This window comes from Opisthorchis viverrini, assembly GCF_000715545.1.
Source record: "Opisthorchis viverrini unplaced genomic scaffold opera_v5_132, whole genome shotgun sequence".
NCBI classification, from domain to species: Eukaryota; Metazoa; Platyhelminthes; class Trematoda; order Opisthorchiida; family Opisthorchiidae; genus Opisthorchis; species Opisthorchis viverrini.
Genome location: NW_008751789.1, coordinates 330,137 through 349,489, shown reverse-complemented (window position 1 = coordinate 349,489; position 19,353 = coordinate 330,137). Strand labels below are relative to the sequence as shown.

The window sequence follows — 19,353 nt, the reverse complement described above, 5'->3', positions numbered from 1 at the left end:
GTTAGTGTGTATTCCTGTCATTTATCTACCTATCCAATAAATCTCAATGCCAAACACTTTTATCTGAGAAAAAAATTTCAAGTATCAAGTCTAATATAATCCAACACAGTATAATCAACTGTGTATATTTATTACCTATCACCATGCTCCAACTTCTTTATGCGGACCATATGCAGTCCGTTTTTTTTAAACNGAGTCGCTCGGCAAATATGAGGTCAGAGTGCCCATTTCGTGCCTCAAGTTCCGCTTGAAGCTGAGGCAGATTCATATTCAAGCTTGGAGTGTTGAACTCCTCATGCACAACAAAAACATGCCCAAACATGCACACAAAAACACATTTGGATGCAAAATACCTTCGGTTACGGCTCAGTGTGACTTACAAAAGAATATGGTAGTTTTAGACGTCTTAACAATATTCCAGCCTGCTCATCGGGACATGAATGTAGATGAGCATCGAAGAGATGTGCGTAGCCAATGCCATCGAGTTAGTCATCAAGAGCCAACGAGTTGAGAGTCGCTTTCAGTTGCGAGGATTTCTCCAGGATGCATACACGGAATTCGACAGTGACTTGTCTCAAGAAAATTAGGATTAGTCGACAATCATTGATGCCTAGTAAATTAGATAATAGAGGTATTAGTCTGCATGCATTCTGCCAAACCTCCGCCGGAACTGGCAAGGTGTCCCACTGTAATAGCCCGCCGGAACAAGGTGTCCCACTGTAATGGCATTTTCTGTTATTTGTGTCAATGCTGAGTGAAACTACAAACGAAATGAGAAAATTAAAACATTCGAAAATCAGCCGCCTAATATACTGTGAGGAGATATTCAAGGATAAATAAACCTCCATACAAATCATTCGTTGCAGAAACCATGAGATTGTGTGAATCGCGTTTTGTGAATGGTAGTCTAAGCTCTAAGAAATATTTGTTAAAGTGGTTGTTTTTAAACTGGTAATCAGTAGTAGTTTAACGCTGCTGTTCTGTGGAGAGAAATTAACCCCCCTGTGTGGCACAGTAGTTGCTTTCAGCTTTTACTCTTACTTGAAAGTCGTTATTCACATTTCAGCGTCTATGCCCACTTCCCAACGTCTGCACTCTGCTAATTCACTAGTTCCTACCCCGCTTGTTTACAACCTGTCAGTTTGTTTAACAGGCCTCCCCTAGTTTGTATACCTCGGTTTTATATCCCCTACATATCTTGCACCTTAGTTCAGTTACTGTTCTGAACTAGAGTGTGAATACTGTGTTTTTGACCGGTCCCCCAGGTAAGTGTCAATCATGCTGATTACCACTACAGCGTCCAGTTTACCTGGGTAACTACTGTGCCTGGTTTAAACTCGCGAACAGTCCTCGTCCCAATTATCCCTGTCAACTACAGTGAAGAAAAGTAAACCAATAGGCTACTATAGCATAGCCCTGGACTTTCGTCTTTGTCTGTAGTCAAAGTTGGATGATATACAAAGGTAGCTTCCGTACGCACTAGAATATGGCAACTGCCAAATGAAAAGGGTAGCAGTGGTGAAAGATATTCACAGAGTGAAAATTCATCATGTTTGGAAACTACTGGTTAACTTTTGATAGGTCCGATTTCCACTCTTTTCAGAGGCCAAATGACCCGGTGAAAATTGATGGACTAGAACACAAATATACGGGCTGTCATAAAACACCCCGCCTTCAGATGTTTCATTAACCCAAAACTTAGAATAAGAACAGCTGTAAACTAGCGAATATACACTCATTTGTAAACTAAATTGATTCTTGAGAGACTCAACTGGAACACAGCTGAATCTCTTGTTTGTGATGTTTTCAGGCAACTGAATGTGCTGCACCAGGCCGCCTCATGTTTCAGTCACTACGATATTCGAGATATCGGGATACGCGTAAATTCTTTGTAATGTACTACTCACTCACACATTCAGTTGCCTGAAAACATCACAAACAAGAGATTCAGCTGTGTTCCAGTTGAGTCTCTCAAGAATCAATTTAGTTTACAAATGAGTGTATATTCGCTAATTTCGTGCAATTTGGTTCCAGGTGGAACATGAGGTTGACGGAAACTCGGGGACTGCGCCTACCTGATGAGCCCCAAGAAGGGCAAAACCGGTCGTGGGCTGTCGACGGATTTTCAGCAACCTTGTGAAGAGTACATTACAAAAAAATAGCTGTAAACGTTGTCACAATTTGAATCCCAATCAGCAACAATGGACAACATGGAAAACTAACTGGTTTTAAGGTAGTTGGGAGTTTTCCAGGTTTTTACGATCAGTTTATATTTTGGTCCTTTAGCTCTTCCTGACAAATGGTAATCATCATCTATGGATTTTCAGAGGGGACCGAGTTCCACCCTAACTGGAGCTAACCAGCAGAGCGTATCCTTCGTCGTCTGACATCTGACATGGTGCAATCAACATTCCACCACCACAAGCTAGACGAACCGAAATCATCCTGTCTGAACGACGAGACGTGTTCACGCTTGAGTTAAGCGATTGGTTTATCAAAAACCTCCACCATTCTTTGGTGTGTGCTGTACGAAACAATCGTGCCAGGATGAGATAAAGGCTTTTCAAATGAAGGTGATGCGAATACACATTCGACAGACCCTATAACTACCAAAGTTACTTCAGTATACATCTGTTTGTCTTTCTTTTTTGGCTACTTCACTGACAACCTTCTGGTTCAGCTTGACCAAGCCTTCTCAGACTCCAATGGTTACTCTGCAGGCGGTTGCCTATGCAGTCAGACAAATGTCAGGCTCAGAATGTTGCGTCGTTTAACAGTTTGCACATCCTAGTGTAATAGAATTTTGGTTGAGTAAGTGGATTTGCTAAGACTTACTTTGTCTATATGTCCTCTAGCCAAATGACGATATGAGAGCGAAATGAGCAAGCGATGCATGAACGAATGGATGAAGTATCCTTGTCGACTGGGTGTCCAACAATATCTTCGGATGTCTAATGTAATTTTGGTGGGGAAACTGTATCATCTAACCTTGAGAGAAGTGGAGAAAACCGGACAGGGCGTAGTTTATCCCCGAATTACTTATAAAAACAACCCCAATCAGCAGAATTTCATCGGTGCCTGTTGTGGAAAGAACCTAACAAGCGCGGAATGCATGGCTCTGAGCGAATTCACCCATTGACGGATGCAAATATTTTGTCACACCAAGAACGTAGGCCTAAACATGTAAATTGACTTCCTTTAAAAAGGAAAATAAAGTGTCCAATTCAGCGCCGAATTACGGAACCTTAGTACCCAAGCTGTCAAAGTGTTTAGACTCCAGTACATGAGGAATAAACGTTGAATAAAATGTGGGAGTTGGTAGGAAATTTTGAACCAGAATGCTTCAAAAACTCGAGTATCCATTGATGATATTTCCATAATATTCCCACGATTGTTGAAATACAATATATTCTTTCCTCGTCTCCTACAGAAATGATTAATTTGTCCTGAAATGTTGAGTTCATATGGATGCTCTTAACGAAATTCGTGCATGGTCTCCATGGTCCTCACACCTCAATGTTGATGGAACGACTGGATAAGCCAACTAATCTGCGATTCGTGCGGCATTTCTCAAGATGGATCCGGCCTTTCTGTGAAATACAGGTGAGTTTCGTATTCACTTTATTTGCTGTCTAAAATACTACTGTAGCTTGGCAGTTGGAAAAGTGAGCCAACGCCGCGAGACCGGAAAAGTATACGACTTGGAGTGAGTTGTACGACGGAGTCGTGTTTAGTGTGCGATTAACTTTTCGTGCTGCTGTCCGAACTTCTAGGGAGTAGTGCAATTGTGGAGAGCTGATAAATTCAAGAAAAAATCTGGTGGTGGTGACTTGAGCACTTCCCGAAAAATATCAGTCGATTAACGGAATTTGCCGCGGCTGAAGCAAGCGAATTTGACCCCAACCTCGAAGATTCGTGCACTGACAACATCCATAACCCAACACTCGGAGCTGACCGTTCTTCCGATACACGTAGAAAATTCCGCAACATTCAGCGATTCTTCTTGGATCGTAATTGTTGTGTTTAATGGTGTCATGTCCAGCCGCACGGTCTTCAATTTTGTGGATGCAAATAGCATACTAAAAGATGGAATACCTTTATATTCGTAATGTATTACTCATAAGGTTGCTGAAAATTCGTCAACAGCACACGACTGGTTTCGCCATTCTTCGGGTTCATCGGGGAGGCACAATCCCCGAGTTTCCGTCGACCTTATGTTCTACTTGAAACCGAATTGCACGAAATTAGTGAGATACACTCATTTGTAAACTAATTTGGTTTTCGAGAGACTCAGCTGAACCCACCTGAATCTCTCGTTTCCAAATGAGTGTAGGAAAGATGTAAGTTTAGCCTAACTTTGAATATCGTAGCGACTGAAACATGAGGGGGCCTGGCGCAGCACATTCAGTTGCCTGGAAATATTACAAACGAGAGATGCAGCTGGGTTCTAGGTGAATCTCTCGCAAAACCAAAGTAGTTTACAAAGGAGTGTATTTCGCTACTGGAATGCCTTTATTCAGCTAATCAAAAACACCTGTGTCCTTCCCTTTTCTTCGAATCTTCAAATCTCATATTAAAGAGAATTTCGTCAGCAGCCATTTGAACACCAGTGTTTTGATGACCTTTCAATGTGTCCCATTTCATTTTCGATCGTAGGATTGAATGCAAGGGCATCGTTGCCGCTCACCACCATGTGAACGAAATATTTTCGAGAGCTCCCCGTGTACTCTCACAAGCCCGAAAATCTGGGAAAGTTCTAAAACATTCTTTGCTGACTAAGTGTATTAAGATGACCTCCGTGAACTTGTGGCATTGATCAGCCGAAATGATTTCCTGGTTTTATTGGTCTCTTGCATGTCCTCATCTACTCTTGTTCATCAGACTTCATGTTCGGCGCGCAAGGTCTGGTTTGTGTGGAACCTATGGGGGGATTTCTCCGGTGTTCTGGCAGGGCCACTGCTCTCTCTGACATCAAGTGCTTGAATGGATCTTGCAGTTTTGTGCCTGAGGTAAAATTTCGGTACCGTACATGGATGTAGCTGTCTTGTTTCATTGCGTCTGACGGTGGAGCATTTAGAGAAAAAATCCAGAAAAGAGTTGAGCTAAAGTCCGTAGGTGTACGTGGAAAGCCGGATAGCCTCTTGCCACAATGGTGTTGTAAGGAGATATTTTGGTTAATTGATGATTGTCAAATCAGACAGACAGGCACCACATAGTTTGCCTATTGCTGAGGCTTCAGTTCTGCCAATCCCATATGTGCAACAGCAGATGCTAAGCTGTCCGGTCGTATAGAGTCTGCACGACCCTAGTCAACTACAGCACATTCCAGCTACCGCGTTCAGCTGTAGTGGCACTTTTCGTCGCACCAAATTCTAGAGGATAAGATTCACTTTTGGAAGACGAACTCCTGGGCCTCCATCCTTACCATCAACCCAGTTTGTCTTATGCCTGCAAAAACTGGCAATTTCTTGTTTCGGATACCCGCATTCCTGCTGTTTATTGCCATTGGTTGCGTCCCCAAGATCATGCAATGAAGGAGATCCACATTNATTGGTTGCGCCCCAAGATCATGCAATGAAGGAGATCAACATTAAACAACGTCCTAGAGTTCGATCGTTCGGACGCACTTCTAGCAGCCAACAAAGTTTGAGCGGTTTTTACTCCAAATCCTTATCAAGTTATTGTCTTAAAGGCCAGTTGTGCTGTGGCTGTTTTGGTCTAAACTTGCAAGTTTCCAACCCCACACATCCTGAGGTTTACACGGTAGCTACACATCACAAGGATTTCACAAGTGAACTTACCCGCTATTTTCTTTTCTAGCTGATCAGACTCGATTAAGTTGAGTTCAGTTTGCAAGCTGTAAAACGCGTTCCGCAACACGCTGGTTCAAGCCACAATATTTCGGTTAATCGAGAATATCCGTGAGTTAGAGGCGGCCTATCTGTTAAAATGTGACCAAAAGCTACCGCCTGCATGCGGTGGTCGGGTTTGAGTTTTGCAATGATACCGTGGGCTACACTGGCTGGAACTTCGTTTCACAAGGCACAATTATATCTGGAGGGCCAATGGGGAGTAGTCAGACCCCGTGCTACGAGTAATCGTGCTACAAGGCGGTGGGGGATAAAGTCCTACTGTCATATGCGATAGGAGTGGGAAGGCATTAAGGAGATTTCCCCAAGCGACTTGAATCTCCATATTCATGGAAGCGGCGATGCTGCCTTCCCCCGATAAGGGATGGGCTACAAGAAGTTGGCCCCAAAAACCGAACACTTCGATCGTCCAACGGTTGCCTGTGATCGATGGTCTTTATGCACTCCGTTGCCTATTAAAGGTAAACAAAACACACGGGACCATTTCTACTTGGGATTTTTAACGTTCGTAATCTATATCAAAGTGGCAAACAGGCAGTATTCGCTGAAAACTTATACCCCTTTAAAACTGATATTTCTTGCCACTCCGAAACACGCATATGGGGCCCGAGCATGGTTGTGCATCTCAGAACGCCGACAGCGAACTCCGTTATTTCACCTCCCTCAGTGTGTCCGGTGATCCAGAAGCGATGACTAGGGGAATATATGGCTTGGAGGTCGCAATCAGCCCGAGAGCTGAGTGCGCTCGGTCGGAGTGGGTCCCACTGAACAGTTGACTTTGCGCCGTCCGGTTATCCAGCTCAATCAAGCTCAATCAAGCTCAATGTGCCTCGACATAAAAAGCGGTGCCTTTTGTAGTGTTATCTTAGGCCCAAATGAATCTCAGTTCTGATGCAGAGAAAGGTACCTTCTATCAAGAGCTATCTGGGCTCATTCGTCGACCAATCCCAGATTGGTCGTCTCACCTCTTTGGAGTCACACTTGGGTGGTCGGTCTAGAGTCTATAAAAGCCTCGAGGGAGTGAGAGCGGGTGCTCAAGCTGTGCGCTGATCGTGATTTGCTTCTGGTCCGTGCGTAACCTGGTGGGCACCACCTGCAAATCAACCGTGGACCTACTTGGATCACGTGGCCATCAGCCACAATTCAAGACTGTCGCTCCTCCTGGGGCACACTACTTGATTCCGATCACACCATGGTGCGTGCAAGCCTGACAGTTCGTTTTCTGTCTGATCCTTGGAAATCAGTAGGAAGTATGCCAATCCACCATCTTCGCAAATCCACCATGGATTGAAGGTATCGGTCTATGCTAGCTCAAAAAATCTCTACAGTAAACCAATACTACAGTGGTAGCGGGCATGTGGATGAAGCGTGGCAACGCGTGAATGGGCCTATGCTAGCGGTGTTCCTTGCTGTCTGTCCGACTTTTCCGATACAATCAAATGATCACTGGATGTCGTCGATTGATGTCAGGAGATTCCTACCAGCAGATAACTAGTGCGGTAGCGCACACAAACCCCTTAAACGTCAAATAACGAAGAGCCCAAGTAAATGACCAAGAGCTCTCGTGGACATTGAAAGCTTGGGAGATGAAAAAGGCTTTTGCTACCTGAAACGGTTGTTCCCCGTATCAACTGATATGATCAACTGGTACAAGGAAAGCAACGGTCGATAGAACGATAAGTGGAAATGATGACTCAATAATTCAGCCGCAAAAATGTCCATTGGAAAGATGGGTTGAATTCTTTGAAGAACAGTTTATCTGGCCCTCTATAACACAGCCTTTCTAGATAGTACATGCTGTCTGTCGACTTTTCCGATACAATCAAATGATCACTGGATGTCGTCGATTGATGTCAGGAGATTCCTACCAGCAGATAACTAGTGCGGTAGCGCACGCAAACCCCTTAAACGTCAAATAACGAAGAGCCCAAGGAAATACCAAGAGCTCTCGTGGACATTGAAAGCTTGGGAGATGAAAAAGGCTTTTGCTACCTGAAACGGTTGTTCCCCGTATCAACTGATATGATCAACTGGTACAAGGAAAGCAACGGTCGATAGAACGATAAGTGGAAATGATGACTCAATAATTCAGCCGCAAAAAAGTCCATTGGAAAGATGGGTTGAATTCTTTGAAGAACAGTTTATCTGGCCTTCTATAACACAGCCTTTCTAGATAGTACACACAGGTGAATAGAATATAAACCTTAGTCACACGTTGGAAGAAGAAATAAAGTAGGAAATGGCCGCACTGACACGTGGGAAGGCAGCAGGACATGTACGGCCTTTATGCAGCCATGTTCAAAGAAGGCAGAGAGTACCTGGTGACCCACAACTCATTGGCGCGATTTGAAATGAACAAAAAGTGCCTGCAGAGTAGGGCATGTCGACAGCTGGTCCTATATTCAAAAGTGTCCTCGGAGGCTGTGTGAAAACCATCGTGTGTCAGCCTGGTAGTTGTGGCGTCGAAGGTCCGCCCTGGTCTTATCCTTCGAAGTTTGACTGAACTCAGGGAGAGGCAGATCCTTGAAAACCAATTTGTATTGCGTCTCGCAAAAGGATACATCAATCATATTTTCACCCTCCGACAGATTCTGGAACAGCGACATTGTTTCAGCGCACAACAATCATTGTCCTCTTTGAAAGCTACCTTTGACTCTGTCGACCGTGAAGCACTGTGGTAGTGTCCGTGGAGCAAAGGTGTCCCCTATAAATTCTCGACCCTCCTTAGGGCACTGTGAGCCAACTTCCGCTAAGGCAGGATGTCTAGGGGAACCTCTCGTCTGAGTTCACCACATCAAGTGGTGTCGGACGAAGCTGTCGTCTCTAACCATTCCTCTTCGACTATGTCATTGATACGAAAATGCAAAACTCGCTAACAACCTCTAATACATGTGGGGTCTAAGTGCTCCAGAGGCATTCGATCGCAGATATCGAGTACGCAGACGACATATCTCTTCTTGGATCTGCTGCCGTCGTAATACATACATTATTAAATATTCTAACTGTTTCTGTCCCTTGGTTTGGCATGCACCTCACACCTGCAAAGTGTAAAGTTCTACTCCAAGACTGGGTGGTTTTCATATAATGTGATCAGCAAATCCGATCATGAAAACCTAGTTTGAATACACTCACAGAGGATAAATGGGCACTTTTCCTTATTTTTGTTGATTTCATTTATACTGATCTGTCTTAAAGAGGCAGTCGTACACTAGATCGCAACAATCTCATATTTTTGGTCAGCAAAAATCATCAGATTTATAGATTGACTTTGTTAACCTCATGCTTATTCTGGGTTACCTACATCTAGTTTTCTCAACTGTACTTTCAAATGGGCATTTGTCTAACACTGACTTCTCCGAACGTCAAGGCCGACCACTACCATCGGAACTCAATCCGGAAAGTTTCACCTAGCAATAGGCACCGCTATCGGTTATAGATTCTAACGGAGGCAGGCCACCAGTCAGTATAAACTAGGGGATTAAAGCTTTGGTTTGGGCCCTCGAGGATGTAATTATTGACCTTTCTTTTCGGAAAAGTTTGGTAGCAATCGGTAGGTTCATTGATGGGTAACGTTTCACTTTTGACACAAAAGCTTCGTCAGGCCAAGTGATCAGGTTACGAGGTTGGTCGGGATTTAAGGCGGAAGGTGAATCAATCAGCTAAGTCAAGCCAAATCTGTGTTAGGTATCGACCGAGCTTTTGTGTGCTAGGTTGGGCCACCAAGTGTTAAGTTGATGGAAAAAGCCTAAATGACTTTAGGACCAACTTATTGTTTAGTGTTTCTGGTTTACGTGATGATCCCTCTTGGACGTCATTTGCACTTTTTGTCAGTCTGGCTCCAGTTCTTTTAGTGGATTTTCTACATGGTTCAACAAGATAGCACGTGATCACCCAACCCAATAGTATGTTGTTCAAGTTACCCGTGAAGTAAAGGTTCGTCCAGAGGGAATACTTAATGAAACTTGCAGTAACAAAACCGCGGATTAGGAGAAATTTTGAGCAGTTTTGATCAGCACTTATCTACTGAACTTTGGTTGGCAGAATGAACATGAAAAAATATAATATATTCTGAAAATACCACGAAATTACAGCTGGAAGTTTCACTGAACAAGTTCCAATTTTGGCGAACACTGGAATCATTTTCAAGATTGACTACAACATTCTGATTCTACTGTGTTGTAGCTTTGTCCTTTGCGCGTAGAAGTGGGCGTTGCTTGCTCATTTGAAGTCATTTTTGATTAAGTCCATCTTGATGAATGCCAGAGTCTGTAGCCAAGCGTATTCGTGACATCATTTCTATTCCGCAGAACTGTCAAAACTTTATGAATATAACATACCTTGTCTTTGTCTTCGATGCTGTTTCACAATGAGAAACTTTTCATACCTCGCTTGACTTTCCAACTCATCAAGCGTATCAAGCGTAAGGGGCGGTGTTTTTGTGCAATCAGTGTTCTAATTAAAAGAATTCGGGAGATGAAATGGTACGCTCACTTGTTGCTGGAGACTTTGTCCTTTTGTTTCTCTGAAACATAAACGTTTACTATGAAAGAGAATGCTGGTGGCTGAGATTGCTTAAATGACTGTTTGTCTGTTTGCTGACCTGGGCATTTTGACCGCGAACGTTTCATCATCAGCTGAGATGGCATCATCAGTGCCTTAGCGCTGAACCACATAGGTTCACTAGACTACCGTGCATTGTTGGTGTCACCTCGACTGCTGACGAAACGTTTGTAATGAAGTCGCGCAATTCGGTGGGCGATTACACAGAGTTAAAATGCTTGTAGATGAAAAACACAACCGAGTCAGTTCTGCATAAACATATTTCCTTAAGCATGTATAGGAGAAGCAATCATACTAGATGATGTGGAATAGGCACAATGATTTCACCCGAACGAAAGGCAGCTTACGATAAACGATTAGTTGAAGATGATGTTGGGCGACGAAAAGATGTTCATGACTTAGGTTTTGATAGTGATGCTAGTTCACAAACATCACGATGACAAAAGATGGGAGAACTACGTTGGAAATCCATCATTTCACCAAAAACTCCTAGGATGGCATCCTCTTGAGTTAGCACTTGTGTACGACCCAGTAGTAAATAAATTCATCTTTTCGAATCAACCCCTGAGTTCAGACATGTTTATTCGTACGCTCGCAGCAAGGAAGCAGTTTATGAAACTGACACTGGCACGAAAATTGTCTAATTAAACTGGATCGTAGCAGCCAGACGAAATATGCAAGGGCACCTCTTCGTCAAGCGCCGTTATGATCCGTTAACATGATTTTGCACACAGTCGTGAGCTTTCAAAGTAAATCCAAACGCTCGGAAAATAAGGCGTGTTGGTTCACTCATGTAATCTTTAAAGTTTAGAAGACCGATCCTGAGATACCAATCTTTAGGTAGGCCTTCCAAAGCACGGAAGTTCACTGTGTTCATAGCATCAGAATGGTCAACACATGCCGGATGTGAGTTGAAGTAGCTGTTTCTGCAGCTATAATAGAGCAGGACTTATTAAATCATTTGAATCATTTGACTCCCTATTTTCTTGTGAGCTGCCACAATGTGGATCTAGCAGAACGAACCCCCAGCACCCCAAAATCTCTGATGTCAGACTTTTAGAATATGGTCATTTTCTATGAAGTTGCCCGGCATACACCATATGCACATTTCTTGAGGGAACAACAAGAACGACGTGTAAAAATCTAATTCTCGGATAAGCTGACTGTAAAGAACATGCATGGTGTCTCTCTTTTCTAAGTTTTCACTGATAGTACCGAATTATGATTCATTCAAGGCACCCCTTCAAAATGGATCACTACAAATCCAGGCTAAACTTTTGGTCACTGGCCCACTTCTTAATCGCCAGTCTATCGTAGGTAGTTGTCACTTACTGGAAAGATCACTTGAGTGGATTCAACAAAAATCGGGATATGAGAACATGGTCTTGCACGTTTGGTTACCTTTTGCTTTTTGGGCGAAATTTCCGTTGAACTGGCAAGAACAAGTGGGTTAGAGCTAGTTGATCAAAGTAAAGTAATCATTACTTTTGTTATTAATTTCATGTGTGATTTATCATTTTCTGTGCAAAAATCTCCCTCAATTTTTACACGAAGGGAATGACTGTGAGAAACTTGGTTGGTTCTATAGTTTCATCGCTGAGTTTATCCCTCTTCTTCGTCTACTGCGGCCAAAAATAAAATAAGTTGAAACACAGGTTTTCGGTAGATGAACTCGCAGAGGAATTGAACCTTGGAAACAGCCAGTCAGAATGTCAAGTATTTTGAGCACGAACATTCCGACAACAGCTCCTGTGCTGCTATATTTAACTAGTATCATTGGCTGTTCTTGAAACTCGCAAAGGTCCAGTAGGTCATGTCACATGAGAGGGCTCACTTAATTGGTTGAAGCAGCCAGAGCGAAAGATTGAACACATGTGATAATTGCAGTCGAAGATACGCGATTAAAAATCTATCAGAACTGGAAGCAGACTAGTCGACGTCAAATAAACATAAAAGCACTAATAGAGTAACGCTAGGGAGTTATGTCGAGATACAATATCTTGACCCACAATGTTGATGCAAATCAGATTCATTCGTAAGCACATTAGAAGAGCTTCATTGTATCTTATGATAAATGTTTGCGGCATCCTGAAAAAACACTAGCGAAGGCAAGCGCAATGCTCCTTTTCCTCCGCACGTCGTAACCAACGCCCATTTCCTCAGTTTCCAACCTTGTCTTCTTTTTATAAGGACAAGTGAGCCATAGAATAATATCACTAGTAGCGAAGTACACTCACTCGCAAACTAATTTGTTTTTTTGAATCCAGCTGAATCTCTCGTTTGTAATGTTTCTAGGCAACTGAATGTGCTGCACCAGGCCGCCTCATGTTTCAGTCCCTACGATGTTTGAGATATCGTGATACCTGCCTATTTGTAATGCACTACTCGTAGGGTTGCTGAAAATTCGTCGACACTCCACGACCGGTCTCGTCCTTCTTTGGGCTCATCAATTAGGCGCAGTCCCCGGGTTTCCGCCAACCTCATGTTCCACCTGGAACCAAATTGCACGAAATTAGCGAAATACAATCATTTGCAAACTAGTTTGTTTTTTTATTGTATATTTTCACATTACTTATTTTGACGAAGTTTCGCAACCTTATGATTAGTGCATTACAAATATCACAGTATTTCAGGCCTTCGACATTTTCTCAGAAAAAGAAACAACTTAAAGAGGTGGCTATTTACAGCCAGCCCTACACCACCTCACGAGGAAAACAAGTGTAAACCTGTCCTTTAGAACCGATCTACATGTCAATCTGTGCAGGGGACCCGTTTAAATCGAATGTTAACCACATACACATAAGCACACACCCAACTTAGGTGATGTGATGACCAATGAAGTCATAAGTGGATTGTTCTGGTTGAATGTTTTTACCCACACCCAGGAGATGCTGTTAAGTCTAATATTTTCTTTCTGAAACAAGTAGCTCCTGACGTGATGCTCGTATTTGTCACGAAAAGCCACCAAGGGCGCAAAGGTCTTGGCGGATAGCACTTTCAGGACCAATTAAAAGCGGCCAATAGAAAAAATTCACACTTAAATTTGGGAGGTAGTTCCACTTAATCTTGCGGCAGCTTGCTGCTATTATCAGTTTATCTGCCTCACATCACCAATGGTTGAACGCATCCTTGGTTGACAACCAGTAATATAGGGTCAAATTTACACGCAGCTTGTATGTTCAACTGAGTATGATCGTGTCTTACTGTCCTGACGATCGTGTTCTTCAGAGCTGTCTTCAAGTTTGCCACCAGCATCCGTCCTGGTAAACCGTGCGCCACGAACACCATAAACGACAGATTCAGCTAGTTTCCAGGTGATCACCCCGTCAAAACCAAAATGGTACGCAAATGGGCTTATTAGCCTTTGTATTCCGGAGAGTTTTTCCCGGGAAATATTGATAAACGTGTGCCACCAGCCGGATATTGGATCGTGGTAATCAGACTAGCTAAACTTGCAATAAAAAAGAATATATCAAGATCAAACAACATTTACTGATACATTTGGTGGTACCCGAAGTGAAGTTGAGCCACCAAAAACTGCGTTCAAAATAATCATAATCTACTTGTATTTTAGCGTGAAGAAAACCCAATTCTTTGTTTTCCGCATCTGTTAATCAATAGTACACACAGTGACTCACTCATCACTTTCCAATCGGAATTTTTCCAGCTCAAAATTAAAGTGAGTCTCAAGGTCATTTGCTTCTATCCGCTCCTTGCACATTGGACAGACAAATGGATACCGGGTTTGGAGGTTTTCATTGTCTGAAGATAGAAATGAATCACCCATTCAAAAAAACCATTATATTTCGTATTTGACGAATGCAACGCAACACATTGGCGCGGTGCATTCATTGTGCACTGTCTCATTCGCGTTAAGATGGCAAATCAGTAAACTAGATATAATGGTAAACCACAGCTACGGGAAAATCCTTAAACAGATCCAGATTAATGTTGCCAGGTAAACAAAACAATACTGAGGTCTTTCGGTACCTATGACTGTTCAACGGTAATTGTACGATTTTCAGTCTCTGATAGACTGCAACTTGCGGTAACCTGAAAGTCGGTACTCGGTCACATTCAGCTTCCTAATGTTCAGTGCTCCTCGGCCATTATGAGGGTACCTGAAAGTGTGTTTTTCTACGGCGTTCACCAGTACTGTGTAGTCGGAACCACGCCTCTGAAAAGTTCTATGCTCAAAATTAGATAAGAAAACACAAGCCTCTCTCAGCTTTCCATTGACTGTTCGCCTCAGTGTTTGCCGCATAAATGCTGGCTGCAATCCGTCATCACCTCGGGCTAATGGGTTGTCTAAAGACCCGCTCTTCGCCTCCACTCGAATTCAGGATCCTCCGTATCGAATTCCCCTCGCAGTTGCTCTTCTTCAGGGCTTGAAAGAGGTGACAAGGAAAAACAATTTTCCACTTCACTAATCACATGTTACACCACCCACAAGGGGAACGACAGGAGTTCGTCACCCGCACATGATGTGTTAACTTTTGGAAGAGCAATCAATTGATTGGTTACGTATACGGGCTAGTCCATTTGTCATAAACAACTTAAATCAAGCGCAAAGCTTAATCCTGGAGACCACTTTTTCACAGTGAACATCCACATAACCAGAGACGTGTGCCTCAACTAAATAGCTTGTGAAAATTAAAAATGATCAGCGTCACCATAGCATACATAAAAACAATCCACCGAGTGAAATACACTCATTTGCAAACTAATTTGGTTTTTCGAGAGACTCACCTTGAACCCAGAGGAATCTCTTGTTTGTGATGTTTCCAGGCAACTGAATGTGTTGCATTAGGCCACCTCATGTTTCAGTCACTACGATACTCGATATATCGCGATACATGTATATTGGTAATGCCTGGAAACATCACAAATGAGAGATTCAGCTTGGTTCCAGGTGAGCTTCTCGAAAAGCCAAAATTAGTTTGCAAATGAGTGCATTTCGCTAATTTCATGCAATTTGGTTTCAAGACGAACATAAGGTTGACGGAAATTCGGGAGCTGCGCCTACCTGATGAGCCCCAAGAAGGGCAAAACCGGTCGTGAGCTGTCGTCGAATCCAGCGAGTATTTTTCAACCAACCTCCGTTTTAACTGATTTCTGGGCATTCTTTTCGCCCATTCCGTCATAAAACATACATGCGTACTTAACTAGATTTAAGGAAACTGCTTTTCTGACAATATATGACTCATCACAACAAAGATGTCGTCACTCAAATACTACTGATATTCGGTAACATGATATATAACGATGAAAACAATGTTAATTTATGGTGGCCTTCTAATTTCGAACCGAAAAGCATGAAGTGGCACGCTGTGAATAAGCTTTGCATTCCCGCTTGCATAAAACAAGTTTTCCCTACATGAACNATACCCAAATCCTCCTTCTATGCTGATTGGTTTGCCTAAAACCTTCAGGAAATCCCTGTGAGTCATATAGCTACTCTCCTGCACAAGACGCCTAGGAGTACTGTTAGAGTTGACGTCGGTGTTTAAAGTGCAGGAGTGATCAACCGTTTATGGAAATGAGCCCTTAAATTCAGACCGATCTACACGGTTAGATCGGGTTGCATTGTGCAGCGGCGACTTACATTCCGCCTTACAAAAATCACCATGTTCGAAATTAACGTTTAGCATAGTCGTCAGTCTACTTTGGTGTTAGTCACAAACCGTATTTCAGAGGCTCCCGGATTGAGCCTTCTCGGCCCGGGGAAGGTGAATGTTCCACGTTCATATGCTTGCTCATCGATCCAGCCTGTCTATAGAGAACCGACAGGGAAACCCTAGACATTTTCAATTACTTGCGTTTTAATTTTAACACATCATATAAAAACGATGAGGGTGTGAGAGGGGCGAAATCCCAGTGAGCCGCAGTAATGTAAGACCACGGTCCATTTTAAAACAAGATTTGTACACGTTAATCGCGCCATTTTCCGAGCCCCGTATATTGTCGTATTACTTGAAATTCATATGTTTATCAGCCAACTCGTCTCAAATGGCTGTAAACAGTACCATCTGTTATCGCCTATGTAGGTAACTGTAAAATAACATTTACTGGGGACAGTTTGTCGCCAACGAAACCTACTCGGCCATCAAGAATTCTGATCATTTATGAAATATTGTAAAATATTGGAAACATTTTACTGCAGGACCTGGTGGTGAATAATCATTCTTCTTTTATTTGAGTAGCACATTATGTCACGTCTTTCAAACACTAATATATCATCATATTCATTGTTGGACTTCTAGAAGTTAGCGAAATACACTCATTTGCAAACTAATTTGGTTTTTCGGAGACTTGCCCGGAACCTCAGCTGAACCTCTCGTTTCCAGGTAACTGAATGTCCTGCACCAGACTGCCTCATTTTTCAGTCGCTACGATATTCGAGATATCGTGATACCTGTATTTTTGTAATGCACTACTCATAAGGTTGCTGAAAATTCGTCGACAGCCCACGACCGGTTTCGCCCTCCTAGAATTTGTTTTCACGTCACTCTCATGTAAACAACCCTCCTTCTCGGTAAGGGCCATTATTTTACCGAGTTCGCACTGAGGAAGGGCAGCAATGGACGCGAGTTTTTCTCTTGATGGAGCTTATCAGAAACCCATATATTTGGCGCTGTTAGGATTCTAACATGCACTTAAGAATCCGTGAACATGATAGTAACATCGCTAGCATTAATAGGAGTGTGCTACCACCACTCAACCATTGTACGCTCGGCACTCCTGAAGTATCACAGCTGGAGCGATGTCGTTTGCTTGAAACCATTATACATATATAATTAGATGGAATAATCCCTACCATAAATCCGCTGTACTAAAGATTGAAAGAGTTGGAAACAACACACAATACCGTGTTTCCAAACAGCGGTTCTTCAATGTTCTGATCGCTAGGTTGAAATAAAAAGGTATTGCTTGTGACCAAGATTCCCCTGACATCTGTTTGCAACTAATCAGTGGTGAAATCTAGCGTTTGTAAACTTGGATAAAGACCTTGCTGCTTCTACCATGTCTGACTGACCGTCAACACTGTGACAGGCCAGCTTTGTGTGGGGATGCACATATATGATGGGTGTTGCGCATACGAACATCCTCTTTCGTGAAAGCAGGCTAATTAGTCCAGTGTTAATTGAACTAAGCCTGTTCCCAGCAGTGCGCTATCCATGACCACGTGTCGATGACAACTTGCGGGGCAGCTTTTTTCACATAAACGCACTCCAGTCGCCGTGCCATTTCATTCTGTGTTGTCATAAGGGATCAGTGGTGACAAACTTGGTTTCTGTTCCTCACAAGCCGGCTTGCGAACAGTGTAGTTAGATTCTCAACCTTGATAGGAGCTACTGAAAGTCTATGGGATTAGGCTACCACAAAGTCATATAATCCTCTCCAGGCTTATCGGTGACAAATTGATCGAATGCTGCTGAAACACCAGTTCAATGGGAACTACCCTACCCTGTTTATCTTTGACTCTGTAATCAGAGTGAAGGACAAATTTTTGTGAGCGAAAAAATACTTCAGCGCTGAATATGGCCAATGTTATAGATGCATTCCAGAATGACAGCGCTTTACACTCAGTACTGTTAAGCGTAAAGGTCCGCCCGTCGGCTGATGGTACTAGGGGCTATATAAAACCTAAAATATGACGGCTGCGCAAAGCTTTACATAGGGAGAAACTACCATGGAATTGTATACCAAAACAGATGAGCACAAGCGGTGAATAAACAGACCACCAAGGAACGCGGGTGAGTATCAGACAATAGTTAAAAATTTCAGGGTATAAAATAGAGAGAATGGACAGAATGGAATTAGAATATGTGGAAGTATCAAAACGAGTACTAGTATTGACGGCACAGCTGCTGATACACGATGTGGTGCAAACCATCAAGAGACGGAATAGAACGTGAACGAAATGGAAATGTTAGAACTGAAAAACACGGAGAGGACGGTTGAATTGATACGCTGAATTGGCGGCGTTTGGTTATCAGTGTAAAGTGCAAAACCCAAAGAGGATAAGCCATACCTGATCCTCCCAGCCCCAGTTTAACTGTCCTAGCGATCTCTGACACACAAAGACCAACAAGAAAAAGGAGAAGTATAACATAAAAGTGCTCTGGACAGGAACAGTAAGACCTCAGAATCATGAGGAGAAGTGGTGAAAACTGCCCCCTAAAGGCATCCGTTGTAAGTCATAGTCATCCACACCACTCACCAAACAAGATCTGCCGACCGACATTCAGCAATGGTTAGGTCGGGTAGTTGTAAATCTCACTGACTGGTTCACCAGCTTTCAGATGACTTATTCACTTGACCTGACGAAAATTTAGTCTCAAAAGCGAAGTATGCCGAGAAAAAGAGACCGCCATTGTTCATTAGATATCCCTAAACAGATTATTCCAACGCCTTTTATTGAACAGTTATTTTTGCTTTGCTGCTACCCAACACGCGAAGACGAAGCAGGAGAGATTCTTCAGTGGGAATCGGAGGTTACCGAACCCAAGTACCACCTGACAAACTGAACTCCTCACCAAAGTAGTAAAACGCGTTCCCGTTGTTATTGGAACGTGCGTCCTTGTGATATCCTGACCAAGACCGTGATTCACTTACTGTGTAGAGCCATTTTGAAATGCACACGACCAACGGGTTTCTCGTAATCCTACTCAGCCAACATTACAGTAAAGCTTGTTTGGTTAGGTTCAACTCTGTATTTCACATGTTTGCGCATTTGGACGTGAAATTTGGGTAACGTGTCTGTTTGTGATGCTGTGAGCCTTTCGTGCGGTTCCTAGGCTATAGAAGCCAATCCGTCAAATATTAAACATTAAAGTAGGTTTGAAATCCAAGGGAATTTACAGCTAATTTGTCCCTAAATTTTTGCGAGTAAGGCCAACAGAGTTCTTACTGACAACAT

At 42.9% G+C, this 19,353-nt stretch overlaps 1 protein-coding gene across 1 annotated transcript; it reads left to right on the top strand.

Annotated features, from left to right (window-relative positions):
* Nucleotides 1-8,629: 8,629 nt before the first annotated feature.
* On the top strand, nucleotides 8,630-18,088 carry T265_14030 (hypothetical protein; the record flags this gene model as incomplete). Its single annotated transcript, XM_009171700.1, is given in 7 exon segments — nucleotides 8,630-8,715; nucleotides 8,784-8,940; nucleotides 12,726-12,817; nucleotides 12,822-12,970; nucleotides 14,012-14,109; nucleotides 15,219-15,342; nucleotides 17,964-18,088. Coding segments are annotated over 7 exon segments (831 nt in total).
* Nucleotides 18,089-19,353: the final 1,265 nt, after the last annotated feature.